The 15,538-nt window shown below is 36.3% G+C and overlaps 1 protein-coding gene across 1 annotated transcript; it reads left to right on the forward strand.

Moving 5' to 3' along the window:
* Nucleotides 1–56: 56 nt before the first annotated feature.
* LOC129894342 (uncharacterized) lies at nt 57–9,283 on the forward strand. The gene is made up of 6 exons (XM_055969993.1): nt 57–429; nt 830–938; nt 1,049–1,140; nt 1,227–1,485; nt 4,035–4,178; nt 8,907–9,283. Exons 1-6 carry the CDS (start codon nt 83–85, stop codon nt 9,000–9,002), a joined length of 1,047 nt encoding a protein of 348 aa, XP_055825968.1. The 5' UTR covers nt 57–82; the 3' UTR covers nt 9,003–9,283.
* The last annotated feature ends 6,255 nt before the right edge of the window (nt 9,284–15,538 follow it).

Raw genomic sequence — 15,538 nt, forward strand, 5'->3', positions numbered from 1 at the left:
AAAAAAAAATTAAAAACAAAGCAAAAAAAACTGAAAATATAAGTCAATCCAAACTAACAAATGCAGAAGATATTGGGAAGAAATGGAAGCTCTACTTGTAAGGAAGCTCGGCGACCCTACTCTGCCACCGAACGCCTCGGAGAATTCCTCACTCGATCTTTCAACCTCCCATCCTATCCCTATTTTGGAATCGCCAACCTCCGTTAGAGTTCGAATCAAAGCCACCAGCTTGAATTTCGCAAATTACCTCCAAGTCCTTGGCAAATACCAAGAGAAACCTCCGTTACCCTTCATCCCCGGCTCCGATTACTCCGGCGTCGTTGAAGCCGTTGGACCCAATGTCACTAAGTTCAAAATTGGAGACCTCGTTTGCTCTTTCGTTGGTCTTGGCTCATTTGCTCAATTCATCGTCGCCGATGAATCCGACTTGTCAGTTCTTCCTTATTCTCCTCTGCTTTATTTCTAATATTAAACATTTTAAGAAATTCAAGTGTAGAAAGCTAGTTTACTTTCCTGTTTTTGAATGATCCCAATTTGTAGTGAAATGAAATGGGCCCAATAGAGCAGAATGGATATGCATGACTTATGTACTCTAATCTAACTAGTTTGAATTGAGGGGTAGTTAATTGATTGTTTGATTGATTAAACAATTGAAATAAGTGTAGTTTGTTCTTGGTACTTGGTGCATATATTTCAAAATACACTAAAACTTGCATAAAATGGGAAGTGTACCCGATCGGTCTTTGTATATGAGACAAACTAGATGTTATTTTTTCTGCTTGGATTCAATGGTTTGAGAAGTCTCTTAAATTTGCTTTGTAATTGAAAGGTTTCAAGTACCTGATGGGTGTGATCTAGTTGCAGCTGGTGCACTTCCTGTTGCGTATGGGACATCACATGTGGCTCTGGTGCATAGAGCGCGGCTGCGTCCCAAACAGGTAGTTACCTTCCCTGAGTTTTTGGGAAGAAAAGGCTTATGCCATTTTGTTACATGATTTATTTAAACACCTGCAATACATGCAACATATATTGGTTTTACACGTTGTAGGTTTTACTGGTACTTGGAGCAGCTGGAGGCGTTGGGCTTTCGGCCGTACAAATTGGGAAGGTTTGTGGAGCGACAGTTATTGCAGTGGCTAGGTACTTGTAGATTCTTATGTGTACAAGAAAGTTAATTTAAGGTTTTTGTACTAAAATTTATCCTTGTCTTGTCTGTTGAATCTTAGGGGAAATGAAAAGGTGCAGTTTTTGAAATCTTTAGGTGTTGATCATGCAGTAGACTTAAGCAATGCAAATGTCATTGAAAGTGTCAAGGGCTTCCTGAAGTCAAGAAAGCTCAAAGGGGTTGATGTCTTGTATGATCCAGTCGGTGGGAAGCTTACAAAAGATAGCTTAAAGCTATTAAGTTGGGGAGCACAAATTCTGGTTATTGGATTTGCAAGCGGGGATGTACCTGTCATCCCACCGAACATTGCGTTGGTGAAGGTATTGCTTTTAAGCACCCTGATCTATTTTCCCGTTTACCCTTTTGGTTCTTTCCTTGTAATGCAGTTGATTTTACTAAAAATATTAGTGCTTAATAGACATGTATTACTCTAGTTTGTTAGTATCTTACCAAGATGTATCACTTTTCAGTTAATGTAATTCCTCTTTCATCGCTAATTGATGTCCTATCTTAGATTATTTTGGAGCTGAGATGGCTTCTTAAACCCATAAAGTTAAATTGTGAAATCTGTAAGTCTCCTCTTTGTTGTCTTGGGATTGAATGGGTAAAGAACAGCAGTGAAAAATGGTCTTGATGGAAGTGGTGTAAAGATGGTCTTGATGGTTATGTAATATGTGAAGCAGTTATACTGGAGACACAGCTTAAAGAGTTCAATAGTTGTAGTGGAAAAGAAAAGGATATTGAACAATTATTGGAGTTTGTCACTTATTTTGGTTTGTAGGATAAATGCTATATCATGGATTAAGTTTGAACTCGTGAAGCCTCTGAATCGTTGTTATCAGACTCGTCTATACATGTGATTCAACTTTATAACTTTATATGTGCTTCAGCTACCATTGTTGGTTTATTAGTGCAGCAGATTGAGGAGTATTTTCATTCTCCAAGTAAAAAATCTTCTGACGGTACATGCATAGATTGCATTATCCTTAGATCCCACACAAGTTTGTCTCATTTTGTGCAGTGTTAGAAGAAACCTACCTGATCATGGTGCCTAGTGTTGCAAGTTTGGAGTATGATTTGTGAGAGAATCAAGCCAGATCTGATTTGCTTGAGTTGAAGTATAAATTTTCTATTAGGATGTGCTTGATTTGGTCTGCCTCAGTGGTTTATGAAACAAATTCCACTGCTAGATAATTTTGGACGAATGGTAGAATCAAGATTTAACAGACAACTGATGATCTTATTTGTTAACAACTTAATAACAAGGGCACATGCATAATTAGAACCAAAATGGTGAATAACTGAAGAACAAAATGCAAAGAGATTATTATCAGACCTACTACTGCAATGACCCACAAAATATATAAGGCAAAAAAGGCAAGAAACTTTTTTCTGATTATCAGTAAAATGGGCCTCGGCCCAACATAATTTGAGAAAAAAAAAAGAAACTTTTTTCTGGCTACTAAGAATCTGTTTGGATTAGCTGATAGGCTTTGAAGTGCTGAATTTTTTTTGTAAGTGCTAAAACTGATTTGATAAATAAGCAATTACATGTGTGGATTGAAGTATTCAAATTGATAATAAGCCGTTGATATGTTTGGTAAAAAAGTGTTGTTAAAACTATTCTTTTCTTAAAATGACTAAAATACCCTAACAATTTGTACAAAAAGTTAGAAATGTAAAATTATATTTGTAAGAAAAAGTCCGAATGAGAAATATGAAATGGAAAAAAGGTAATACTTTTGTTTTCAAGAATGTATTTTGAGAATTTTAAAAAATATCTAGAATAAAATAGTAAAAATCTTGGTCTAACCAAAAGTGCTTATAATCTATAAGCTTAGCCAAACACCCTCTAAGCTGGGCTAGAGGTGATGCTGTACTTGGAAAATAGGCTGCTTTCGCTCCTAGGCAACTTCTATTGGGTGAAGAAAAAGACAGATGCAGAAAATTTTCCATAGGTTTGAGGTTGAAATTCATTAGAAGCAATAAGAAAGTGCAGCAGCAAAACCAGTGAATAGGGCCTTTATTGAGGTTTAGGGATTCGGAGAATAGTGACAGAAAGTCTGGAGAAAAGGGCTGCAAGAAGAAAGAACTAGTGGGATCAAAATGGGATAGAGGAGAAGGGTGTAGCAAGAGGTAGAAAGCTGGAGGAGATAAGAATAATTTCCCATTGAAGCCAATTCCCAGATTTAATCTCTAAGAATTGCTCATTGGGTTGAAGATCGGAGCATTTGTATAACATCTTCCAACTCTTGTCCCGTATATTCTTCTTACCTGCACATGTCCCAATTGAGATAATCTGCCGGTCAAATTGTGTAGCTCTGAATTAGACATGTCCAAGGCTGCTAAGTTGAGTAAAACATGTTGTGGGCACAACTAGCTCCTTGTACCTACTAATTAGTTTCAATACAAGCAGTAATTTCAAAATTCATGTTCACAATATAGACTTTCATAATTCAGACCACATCTACTATGTTGAAACATGCTAGTAGCATAACATTTCTCAATCTCGAAGAATTTAAGAGTTGAAATTCACAGTATTGTCACAAGAGGATGGCAAGAGTTGAAATTCACAGTATTGTCACAAGAGGATGGCAAGACATATAAGTAATTGTTTTCTTTTAAGACATGTTGCTCCTAAATCAATATAAGAGGTCTCTCCATCTTTTGTTTCATTATATGAACAAGCTACTTCCAAGTATCCAGGAGACTAGTAATACAGGCAGCATGAGCAACAGTTGACTTTTCTTACTTCGTATCTCCGTTTACCCCTTCATTCCTCACCCCAAACCAAATGAAAAAGGATAAAGCAAATTTGTTTTCCTTGTGTAGTAATACCATAATTTTTTCATACATTTTCGTTTTTCAGAACTGGACAATTCACGGACTGTACTGGGGAAGCCATAAGATACATCAACCTAATGTGCTTGGAGATTCTCTGAAGGAGCTTCTATCTTGGTTGTCTAAGGGTTTGATTACAATCAACATTTCTCATACATTCAGCCTGGCACAGGTAAGAAGCTATGGACTTTATCACTTATGAAATCCATGAAAAGTAAGAAAAACATCCTAGCAATGTGCGGGGAAATAGTAAAAGTAAGAAAAATATCCTAGCAATGTGCAGGGAAATTAGTAATTCATATTTGAAAAGGTTGATATACAATTTACCTGAATTGATTTTGACGAGCACAAAACTAATATCTAAAACTGAAGCTCGCACTTGTCAAAGATTGTCGAACCCACGAGGATTAGGATAATTTTATGCTAATTGAGAGTGATTAATTACTATTTGAGAATTCCGATTGTTGAGGAAGTTTGATTGTTAAATGAATGAATTAACTAAGGAAGAGTAATGACGCATTTCAAGTAGACATATATAATATAATTCAGAGACAATGAATGAGCTGAGTCAAGAATCCACCTATTAAATAATTAGTGATTTTGGTCACCATTCACCAACCTTCGTAAAGAATGAATGTTTCTTGTGAATACATTCTATCCTTCTTGTCCTTTCTAATAACCACCAACCTTCGTAAAGTATGAACGGTTCTTGTGAATACATTCTATCCTTCTTGTCCTTTCTAATAACCATACTCCCTTTGGATATACAAGTAAAAGAAAGAACAAAAAGTATAAAACGTGAAGTTAGTGTTCAATAATCCCCTGTAGATCTACAAATATAGATTTCTTTCGAATATCGATGTGACACTTCTCTAGTTTAATTACTAATTCTTTCTTGCGAATAGAATTAATATTCAACCGAAGAACATCTGACAACGAATTAAAACAGTGGAGAAACTCAATTATCTCTTGCGATGAATAACTTAATAACTCCTCAAGAAATCAAGTTAACACATGAGAAAAAGACCAAGTAATCACTAATCAGACCGTAGGTTTCATCCGAACTTGACTACAAAAGCGTTACTCCATACGTGGAGAAAAATCAACCATGGTTATCTTAAGCATTGACAAATTCATAATTCAAGAGAATAGAAAAGTGGATGAATCAAAATCAAGAAGAAACTCCTGATAAATCTTCAAACTATCAGCAAAACCTGGGAATCTCGTGTTTCTTTTCTCTCTTTTTTCATCCAAAAACTGCGTTCTGTCCCCTCCGCCCTAGCTTCCTCCAAAAATCTCTTTTTATATTCCTCTTGCACAGCCTTAAAATGAAAGAGCTGAGATTCTACATTCTAGTCGCAGCGACCAAAACTTCACCGCTGCGACGATGATACGATCCTAGTTGGGAAACTAGGGATTCTCATGTGGAAAACAACACATAATAGGGGATCACAATATTTAATTGATTAAATCCTTTCTTTCTTCTATTCTATAGAAGAAGAAATAGGAGATGAGATAGAAGAAAGAAAGGATTTAATCAATTAAATATTGTGATTGATCAACATAGGACTTGATACCTATACCTCTCAATCTACAAACATTATATGAACAATCCAAGGAAGAAGAGACTTGAATGCATAGATGGAAATCTAATCCTAGATTATCCAAGAGAGGCTCAAAGTAAGAGATAAGGGAATCCACCCACTAAACTAGCCTAATCTCCATAAAGGAGGAACTACACTCTCAAAGGAGTTTCCTCAATCTTCTGCAAAGCAATCTTTATCCAAAAGAAAAAAAATATTTCAAAATATTTAATGGAAATGACTAAGAGTTGTCTTTACAAGCATAGCCCAAAGGTGGCCTTATCACAAATACCCAAAAACGGACTCCAAGCTCATGATGCGAAGGAACTTGCAGCTGCAAGTGGGTTATGCAATCGCATAAGGGGGTTGCAAGTGAGCTCTTCTCAATGGAGCTTCTGGTTGGAGTAACGGCGCCGCATATCGAAGTTGCGGCTGCATTTTTGGGCGCATCCTCTTCCGCATTTTCCTTCCAAGCTATCTTCCATAGCTTGAGCTTGCATCTCCACATGTGGGTCTTCTCTCTCTTCCATCCAAGCTAATCTTCCACAACTTGAGTACCCCACATATGGGTCTTCGATGGCCTCCAAGGACTCCATCTTCTCAATCAGGGAGTGTATAGCTTGAAGATGTGCACTTGAGATTCCTTGAAGCACCTCAAATTTGGTGAAAGAGTTCCAAGGGCCACCATTGGCTTGATGTCGCGCTCCACCATGAATCCTAATCACCATCAAGTTCCTTGAGTAGCGACCAAAACATGACTGCTGCGACGATCAGGGCTGTTTTGTATCCAATTTTTCTTCATTTCTTGCACCTCTTTCACTTGAATCTTGTGTAATTCCTCATTGTCTCCTTCATTGCACACCTATCATTAAAACAACACAAATAGTGAGGAATTACATCATATAATTCTTAACAATTCAAATATGAGAAAAAGCATAAATACACATAAATGTGACTTATCAGATTTCTTGCCAGAATATAATGTAAGAGTATGTACTTGCATGAAAGATTACGTCACTCTCAATGCACAAATGCATCATTCAATCGCTCTTCGATAAGTTCATAATCATGTAAAGGCACAAATTTTTGCTGTTAGTCCGTACCACCTAGAACCTCTAAACCTTAGATGCACTCAAGTTTCTCTCATGCTTAATGACCCCACGATGGACCTTGAATAGCCAGTAATCAAGTATTGAATAGGTTGGTAAGTCCATATTCTTCGGGGATTAATGGTTAGAGCAAGGTACCCCTTATGTGAGGATTTTAACTAATTTGAAGATCCCTAATGATCAGATAGTGTGCAAGAATTCAGAGTTCTGAATTGAAGGAAAACAGCACATAAGGGCTTATCTGGATGTTTGTTTCTTCTATTTGATATTTCTGCTTTCCATTATGAAGAAATCTTTGAAAAGCAAAAACATGACATTCTTATTATTTGATACTATGGTGTCCGGGCCAACTTAACAACAACAACAACTACCTAGTGAAATCCCACAAGTGGGGTCTGGGGAGGGTAGGATGTAGGCAGATCTTATCATTACCTCATGGAGGTAGAGAGGCTGTTTCCGAAAGACCCTCGGCTCAAAAGTCCCAGTTCCAAATATGAGAGAAAAACAATATATATAGCATAATGTAATAAAAAAAAAAATATGCAATGCAAAATTTACAGGACAAGAACAATACTATAGCAAAGTACTTCGATAATCAAAGGCAATAGCAACACAACTTTAAAGGCACGCCTAGACCTACAACCACCCTAAACCAACACACGGCAAGACACCATTCTATCCCTACTAGCCTTCTACCCTAATCCACGACCTCTACTCTTTTCTAGCTAAGGTCATGCCTGGGCCAACTTGCGCTAATAAATTAACATACTAAATGAAGTTCCTTCCAATATGGAAAATTTGTTGAAATTTGTTAGGACACTTAGGACCATCTCGATGCCTTGATCTGACTATTCTCACCCTTCTCTAAGGAGGACTAAGGCAGAAGTTACTTTCTTTTTCATCCTTGTGTTGAACAATCTGGTTGCCAGACGTACTGGTAGCATGAATTCAGAAACTTAGGAACAAAATAGAAAACTTGGTTATTTCTCATTAGTTTTTCTTTTCTGGTCAGAGAATCCTAAAAATGTTAAGATTAATTGGGGATTATATGCTATAATTCAAACTTAAGGACTCAACTCCCACCAACACTAGAAGACGAGGACCAAAAATGTTAAATTGGTACTACTATCTATCACATTTTTTTATGACACTATATATCACATGTTTAAGTTCAAATTGTTTGATATCAGATACATTTCAATGTACAAAGTCCTTTAATTTGCAATTACTAGCATAACTTCATATTCAAATAAATTTATGTCAATGCAAAGGGGCAATAACAGAAACAGAAGTATTAACTGTTATTTACTGGTTTGACTTTTTGTTTTTTTCAGAGAAAAGTGAAATGAGAAAATCCCTGTTCAACTTGAGGCACAACAGAAGTAGTTTTCAAAATGGCACCACTTCTGTGTCCCCAAGTTTTTTTTTTTAATTTTTTTTTTGTTCTCTTAATTATCTTCTTCTTTTTGATCGATGAGAGATACTTTGTTAATGAAAAGAAGCTCAGTACCCGGTACTTGTGTTGACGAGAGGTAGCAGGTACCTGGTGGAATAGTGGAGGTGCGCGTAAGCTAATCCGGACACCAATGTCATCAAAACAACAAAAAATAGAAAGAATCCTTAATGCTTACTACATAGAGCTTGCTCAACATTAGCTGGCATAAACCACTGAATCCCAAAGTTAAGTATTCACTTTGAGATCATCAAGTGTTGTTCACTTAATATGATCTCAAAGTGGTGGACTACTGCGTCATAAAATATAGATCAGTCAGCTAAGACTTTTGCAAGGCATTAGGGAGCTAGTTCATCGTTTTTGCTCTTGGAAAACCTATCTAGTAGTTTCCACCATGCCTTGGCAAATTTAGCTGGTAACTATGGTGTTCTTCCCTGTTTTATTGTTTCTTTGGCAATATACGTCGTCAACGTAAGGAAGACCTTTAAACTAACTGTAATCATATAACACCTCCAACAAAGGAACCACTTGTTGGGATGATTATGCTACTTAGAAGTCATCATACAAATAAGAGAAATTAGGAAAATGCATTATATCATTTGAAAGGGTTCATGGCAAGTGTAGGTTTTCAAAAACTATGTTACATATGCATGTCTCTAGTGCACCTATTTTAAGCTTTAAAATATTATAGATATTTAGCTTTTATTGATTGTTATAGGATCGAAACAATGCACATTATTGTTTCCTTTTTGCAGGCCCATCTTGCTTTTACTGCTCTTAAAGATAGGAGAGCAATTGGCAAGGTGATGATAACATTTGATGATGGGAGAATCGTAAAGTCCAAGCTTTAATTGAGTGACTCAGAATGACATGAGCTGCAGAAGATTTTTCTGCTGCTTGACTATCAAGATTATGCACCATCTTGTGGCTTTTCGTGACAAGGAGGTGCTGCAATCAATAAATATGTGGAACTTGTTTTTATTATAAATAAAAGAAGAATATTAGGCAATAGATGTATTGCAACGTAACAATAAAGTAAAATCTAGTTTGAATGTTACTTCTTTCCTCTTTTATATTCAGAAATCATTTTCAGAATATACTGTCCTGTCAGAATTCAAATAACATTTTATCATGTTGCAACATGTAAGTAGCATAGTTTTTCTCTATCTCAAATCAACAATCTCAGAGAATCTCAAGAGTAGAAATGTCTCAATTCTTAATCTAAAGAATGCTATTTCCTCTATTTCCTCACTTCCTTTTAATGTCACGTCATTTGCTTGGATATGAAGTTCTAAATATTTGTTCTGACTTGCGTATTAAGAATTACCAACATTTGAGAGTACGTTTACTTGGTGGAATCATAGAATAGAGGAGGAATGTATATTCAAGAAACTGGATAAGGTTCTGGTAAATGAAGAGTTTCTTGATATATTTTCCAGCAGCAGTGTACAACTGTACATCATCTAGTAAGACAAGGCTGTGATCATGTTCCATTATTAGTTCAATGTTTCTTAACTTTTGGGTAAAACATCCACAATTTCAGAGTATTGTTAGAGATGCATGGGTTTCTCAGAGTTCCAGGCAAAGATGAAAAAGGTAAATAGGGCTCTGCCTGGATGGAGCAGAGACTTTTGGTAATATTTCTGAAAGCATGGCAACATTGAAAGATGTGATCAAGGTGAAGGAGATTCAATTGGAAGTTACACCATCACACGAAAACAGAAGGGAACTTAGTAAAGAAGAAGCTGAACTTAGAAAATACTTGCATATAGAAGAGGAGTATTGGAGGTAGAAAGCAGACATGAAATGGTTCAGGGATGGTGATCGAAACACATTTTTTCCTCTCATATGTCAAAGGAAGGAGGATAAAACTGCATATTGAAGAGATTTATACAATGCAAGGGGAATTGACCAATACAAATGATCAAATTGGGGCAGCAACAGTTGATCTCTTTGAAGATCAATTTAGAGAGAGATGTGATGAATAGTCAAGATATGCTGAACAACATTCCTTGTTTGATAACACGGACAAAATGAGGAGATGATAAAATTGTCAAGCTTAGAGGAGGTGAAAGTTGTGGTCTATGAGCTAAATGGGGATAGTACAAGTAGGCCGGATGGTTTCTCTGGAACATTCTTTTAGGACTTTGGGAGATCATTGGAGAGGACATCACAAAAATGGTCAGGGCTTTCTTTTGTGGTCACATGCTGCCGAGGTTTATCACTCACACAAACTTGATGTTGCTTCCTAAGAAGGAAAATGTTTAGGCTTTCACTGACCCAAGGCCTTTGCTAATAAAATAATGTCCAGAATGCTACATGAAAGAATTGTGCAGATATTACCTAAGCTGATTTCACCTAATCAGATATGTTTTATCAAAGGGAGAAACATTACAGAGAATATTTTATTGGCACATGAGATTATTAGAGATATTAGACTTAGAAATAAATGGCAAAATGTGATGGTGAAACTAGACATGGATGGGGTCTCATGAGTCTTCCTAACAAAGATACTAAGGAGTGGCTTCTCAGTGCTAATTATTGACATGGCATGGAGATTAGTATCAAACAACTAGTATTCAGTGTTGGTGAATGGGCAGGCATATGGGTTCTTTCAATCATCCAGACGATTGAAATAAAGTGATCCTCTATCACCTACATTATTTATCATTGTTGCGAAAGTGCTTGCCAGGAGACTAAATAGACTTCATGAGGATGCTGAGTTTAGAGATTTTGGGATGCCAAAATGGAGCTGAAAAGTAGAAGGACGTGTGTACAAAGTCAACTCATACAAAGTTTTGATGAGGCAAAGTTATTTTTGGTAAGCTTAGGAAACTGTGTTCGCAACCACCTAGAAAAGGTTTATTTCCTTCTTATCTTTGTTAGGAAGACCCATGAGACCCTATGAGAGGATTATCCATCTATATAAAGCATGAAGATTGGGCATATTGATTACCTTTTTGTGCGCATAAAGAATCGATTGTGTTAAAGGCTTCATACACATCAAACAAAGCAGTTCTTTGAGTGAATAGAGTTAAGCAATTGTAGTCTTGTTGTTTGATAGTTTTTTTTGTTGCAAGGAGCAAGTTTGACTCTTGTAAGAGGTGACAGTTATAGAAACAATTATAGTGAATTATTGTGAGGTTGAGTGATAGAGTTAATTCCTTTGATTATTAGTTTGTAATCATAAAAAAATTTAGTTTTGAAGTTAATCAGAAGATATGGTTGCTACTCCTTGAGTGAGGAGGTTTTCAACAAAAAGATTATTGTGTTGTTTATGCTATTTTTTGTTTTCGTTTAAAATATCAAACTAAGAAACAAGTTCCTAAGATAGTTGAAGGTATCAACTCTCATCAATTGGTATCAGAGCAGGACTTTTCATCAAAGGCTAAAACTTGAAAATGATCGATGGCAGCACCTCCAACTGTGCAGGAAGGATCTTCTTAGACTCGACCACCCTTATTCAATGAAAAGTACTATGGTTGGTGAAAAACTAGGCCGATGGATCATCCCCATGAAACCATCTACTGATGAGAAGGAAAAGATACCCAACGATAGAAAGGAAAGGGATGCTGTAGACAAGATTGTTATAACAAACAATGAAAAAGCAAGAAAGATCTTGATATGTGGTATAGGACCTGATGTATACAAAAGAATCTCCTCTTGTCAAAGCACTAAACAAATTTGGGACACCCTCCAAACTACTCATGAAGGAACTATTGTTGTTAAGAAGGCAAAAATTGATAGTCTTAACAGGCAATATGAACTCTTTAGAATGAAGGAAGGAGAAAACATTCAGGACATATACACCAGGTTTACAGCCATACTGAATGAAATCCACTCACTAGGTGAAGATATCCCTACTGGCAAGGCTGTGAAAAAACTCCCAAGTGTTTTACCTGAATTATGGGAAAGAAAGGTAGAAGCAATCACAGAAGCAAGAGACTTGGATACATTGGTAATGGATGAGCTCATTGGAAATCTTACAACTTATGAACTAAAGAAGAATCAAGAAAAGGACATTGGTAATAAGAGAAAGGATAAACCCTTGTCTCTTAAAGCTACTAAAACTATTGATTATGAGGAAGAGAATCTGACCCTGGTAACTAGAAAATTCCAAAGGATGTTCAAAAGAGGTCAGAACTATCAAAGGAAGTCCTCCAAAACTCAAGAAAAGAAAGTCCAAGTATGTCATAAATGTGGAAGTCCTAATTACTTTATAAAATTCTACCCCTTGTGGGCTATAGAACACAAGAAGCCTGCTGCAGAAAAGGTAGGACATCAAGGAAAAAAGCTTACTTTACCATCATACTGGAAGATGATTTCACAAGATGCTGCTATAGCTGTTCAAAGAGCCCTGCTTCTATGGGGATAAAAGCTATGAATAATGATGAAGACTCCCAAAATTTGTCACTACTTTCCATGATAGAAGAAAAAGAAAGAGACACCCTAGCTCTCCTAGCCATGAGTGATTCCGATAGTGAAGGTGAAAAGGTCAAATCAACAGCTGAAACACCTGCTGTCATGAAGAAAGAAGTATCTAACAACAATATTACTCAGGAAATAAAAGAAACCTCTTTAGCCCTCATGACAGGCTCAGACTCAGAACATGATGAACCCAAGGCATGTTTCTCTGATTTAAGAACTAAATTACATACTTTTCTAAAGCAAAACTTGAAACACTATCTGAAATTCTTATAGATGCTTATTACTCAGTATGTTCTGAAAAAGAGAACTTACTAAATGACTATGCATTTATGAGAATGGAGTGTGAGAATCTTGACGAAAGCCATGTTACTTTAAAGAACTCTCTAAGAGAATTTTTAGACAAAGGAATGAATCAAGCTTGTGTTTTTCAAAAATCCTTGGAAGAAGACATTGAAAAACTAAACTCAAAACTGTCTGAGTTAACTAAAAAGAATAATGTCATAACGAAGGAACTAAACAAGGCTAAATTTAGTTAAGAATGTAACCTAAAATGGACTAAATCCTCAAGCCTGCTTACTCACATTCAAAACAATCAATCTTCCTCTAAACATTGATTGGGGTTCAAATCTGAAACTCACAAAGAAAAGCATTCCATGAATATAGTATGTACTATATGTGGTAAAGAAGGTCACCTAAGCAATAAGTGCCCAAGGCAACTAAATGTTATGTAGAGAAATATGAATTTTTTAACAGATATAAGACAAATGAGTTAAAAAGAATCTTGTCAATAAAAAGAGAGCTGCCACACTAGGCTAAAAGAATCTTGATTCATCCTTTCTTTCACAAAAAGGGACCCAAGTTGAGCTGGGTACCCAAAACTAACCTTTGATTTTCTATTTTGTATAAAAAGAAGAAGGAGAAGGGCAAGCACTGGTACCTAGACAGTGCTTGCTCCAGACATATGAATGAAGTAAAGAAACTTTTCTCTCCCGCACAGACTTTTAAGGTGGCAATATAGCTTTTGGAAATGGAAAAACTGGTGAAATTATTGGCATAGGAAAGGTTGGGAGAAATGGAGCTCATGCAATAGAAAATGTGTACTATGTAAATGGATTAAATCACAATCTGCTAAGCATATCTCAAATGTGTGACAAAGAAAATAATGTGTTATTTATGCCAGCTGATTGTACTATAACAAATGAGAAAAGTGGGAACCTAGTGCTGAAGGGAAGAATACACAAAAATGTCTACAAAGATGACATCATGGACCCATTTAAATCAGAATTGAAATGCATTAGTGCTCTATCAAATAACTCACTCCTATGGCACAAAAGAATGGGACATATTTGCTTCTCAACTATTAACAAATTGCTGACAAAAGAGCTGGTACTAGGGCTCCCAAAGAACAAACTTGATGAAACCCTTGTGTGTGGTGTTTATGCTAGAGGAAAACAAGTAAGATCCTATTTCAAATCTAAATAGATGGTCAGTACCACCAAACCACTACAACTAATGCACATGGACTTTTGTGGGCCTATGAGAGTGCTTAGCAGAGCGGGAAAGAGATATGTGTTTGTAATTATAGATGACTACTCAAGATTTACTTGGACACTCTTTCTAAGCTCCAAAGATGAGACTTTTGAGGTATTTCAGGCATTTGTCAAGATGACACAAAAGAAGTTGAATACTGAGGTAATTGGAATAAGATCAAATCATGTCACTGAATTTAAAAATTCAAACTTCCTGAACTTCTGCTGTGAAAATGGCATTGATCACAACTTCTCAGCACCTAGAACTCCTCATCAAAATGGTGTTGTAGAAAGAAAGAACGGATCACTAGAAAACATGGCAAGAACCATACTAATTGCTAGTGAACTTCCTAAAATTTTCTAAGCAAAAGCAGTGAACACAACCTGCTACCTACTAAACAGATGCATGATCAGGACAATCCATGACAAAACTCCCCGTGAAGTCCTAAAAGGTAGAAAAACAAATCTAACTTATTTAAAGCCTTTTGGATGAAGATGTTATGTTCACAACAATGGAAAAGATTCTCTAGGTAAGTTTGATGCCAGAAGTGATGAAGGCATATTCTTAGGATACTCTTTCCAAAGCAAGGCCTACAAAGTATTCAACAAAAGAACCAGTTGTGTAGAAGAAAGAATACATGTCATCTTTAATGAGAAAAACTGTGAAATACTTCCCACTGATGATGAACCCAGAATTGTCTTAGTTCAAGACTCTGAGGGTGAACAAAGTTAGGAAACTCCTGCAGGAAATAGGGGGTACCAACCAAAAAGAAGATTTAACTTATCAAATAGGTGCACTTGCACCCTCTCAAACTATAGTAGGAAGAAACTGGAAACACAAAAGCTCTCATCCTCTAGAAAACATCACCTCACTACTGGACTTAGGAATGCAAACCAGAAATAAAGTAAGAAATATGTGTGCCTATTTAGCCTATCTATCAATGATGTTGCCAACAAATATCAAAGAGGCTCTACAAGATGCAGATTGGATCATAGCCATGCAAGAAGAACCCAATTAGTTTAAAAGAAACAAGGTATGTCACCTTGTTCCCAAGCCTTTGACAGAACTATTATAGGAACAAGATGAGTATTTAGAAATAAATTAGATGATCAAGAAATAGTAACTAGAAACAAGACCAGACTAGTAGTGCAAGGATATAATCAAGAAGAGGAAATTGACTATGATAAAACTTTTGCACCTGTTTAGGATGGAAGCAATAAGGATGCTAATTGTCTTTGCAGCCCACATGAAATTCAAACTATTTTAGATGGATGTTAAAAGTGCTTTTTTGAATGGGTATTTAATGGAAGAAGTCTATGTGAAACAACCACCTATTTTTAAAAGTTTTGATCAACCTGACCTTGTGTACAAGATGGACAAAGCTCTATATGGACTAAAGCAAGCACTCAAGGCATGGTATGATATACTA

The sequence above is a fragment of the Solanum dulcamara genome, chromosome 7 (assembly GCF_947179165.1).
Source record: "Solanum dulcamara chromosome 7, daSolDulc1.2, whole genome shotgun sequence".
NCBI lineage: Eukaryota > Viridiplantae > Streptophyta > Magnoliopsida > Solanales > Solanaceae > Solanum > Solanum dulcamara.

What these genes read in the sequence shown, in the direction of transcription:
- LOC129894342 (XM_055969993.1), top strand. Translation starts at nt 83, where the DNA reads ATGGAAGCTCTACTTGTAAGGAAGCTCGGCGACCCTACTCTGCCACCG. An exon ending in GTCGCCGATGAATCCGACTT is followed by an intron (nt 430 to 829) that starts GTCAGTTCTTCC and finishes TGTAATTGAAAG; the next exon opens with GTTTCAAGTACCTGATGGGT. An exon ending in ACAGTTATTGCAGTGGCTAG is followed by an intron (nt 1,141 to 1,226) that starts GTACTTGTAGAT and finishes GTTGAATCTTAG; the next exon opens with GGGAAATGAAAAGGTGCAGT.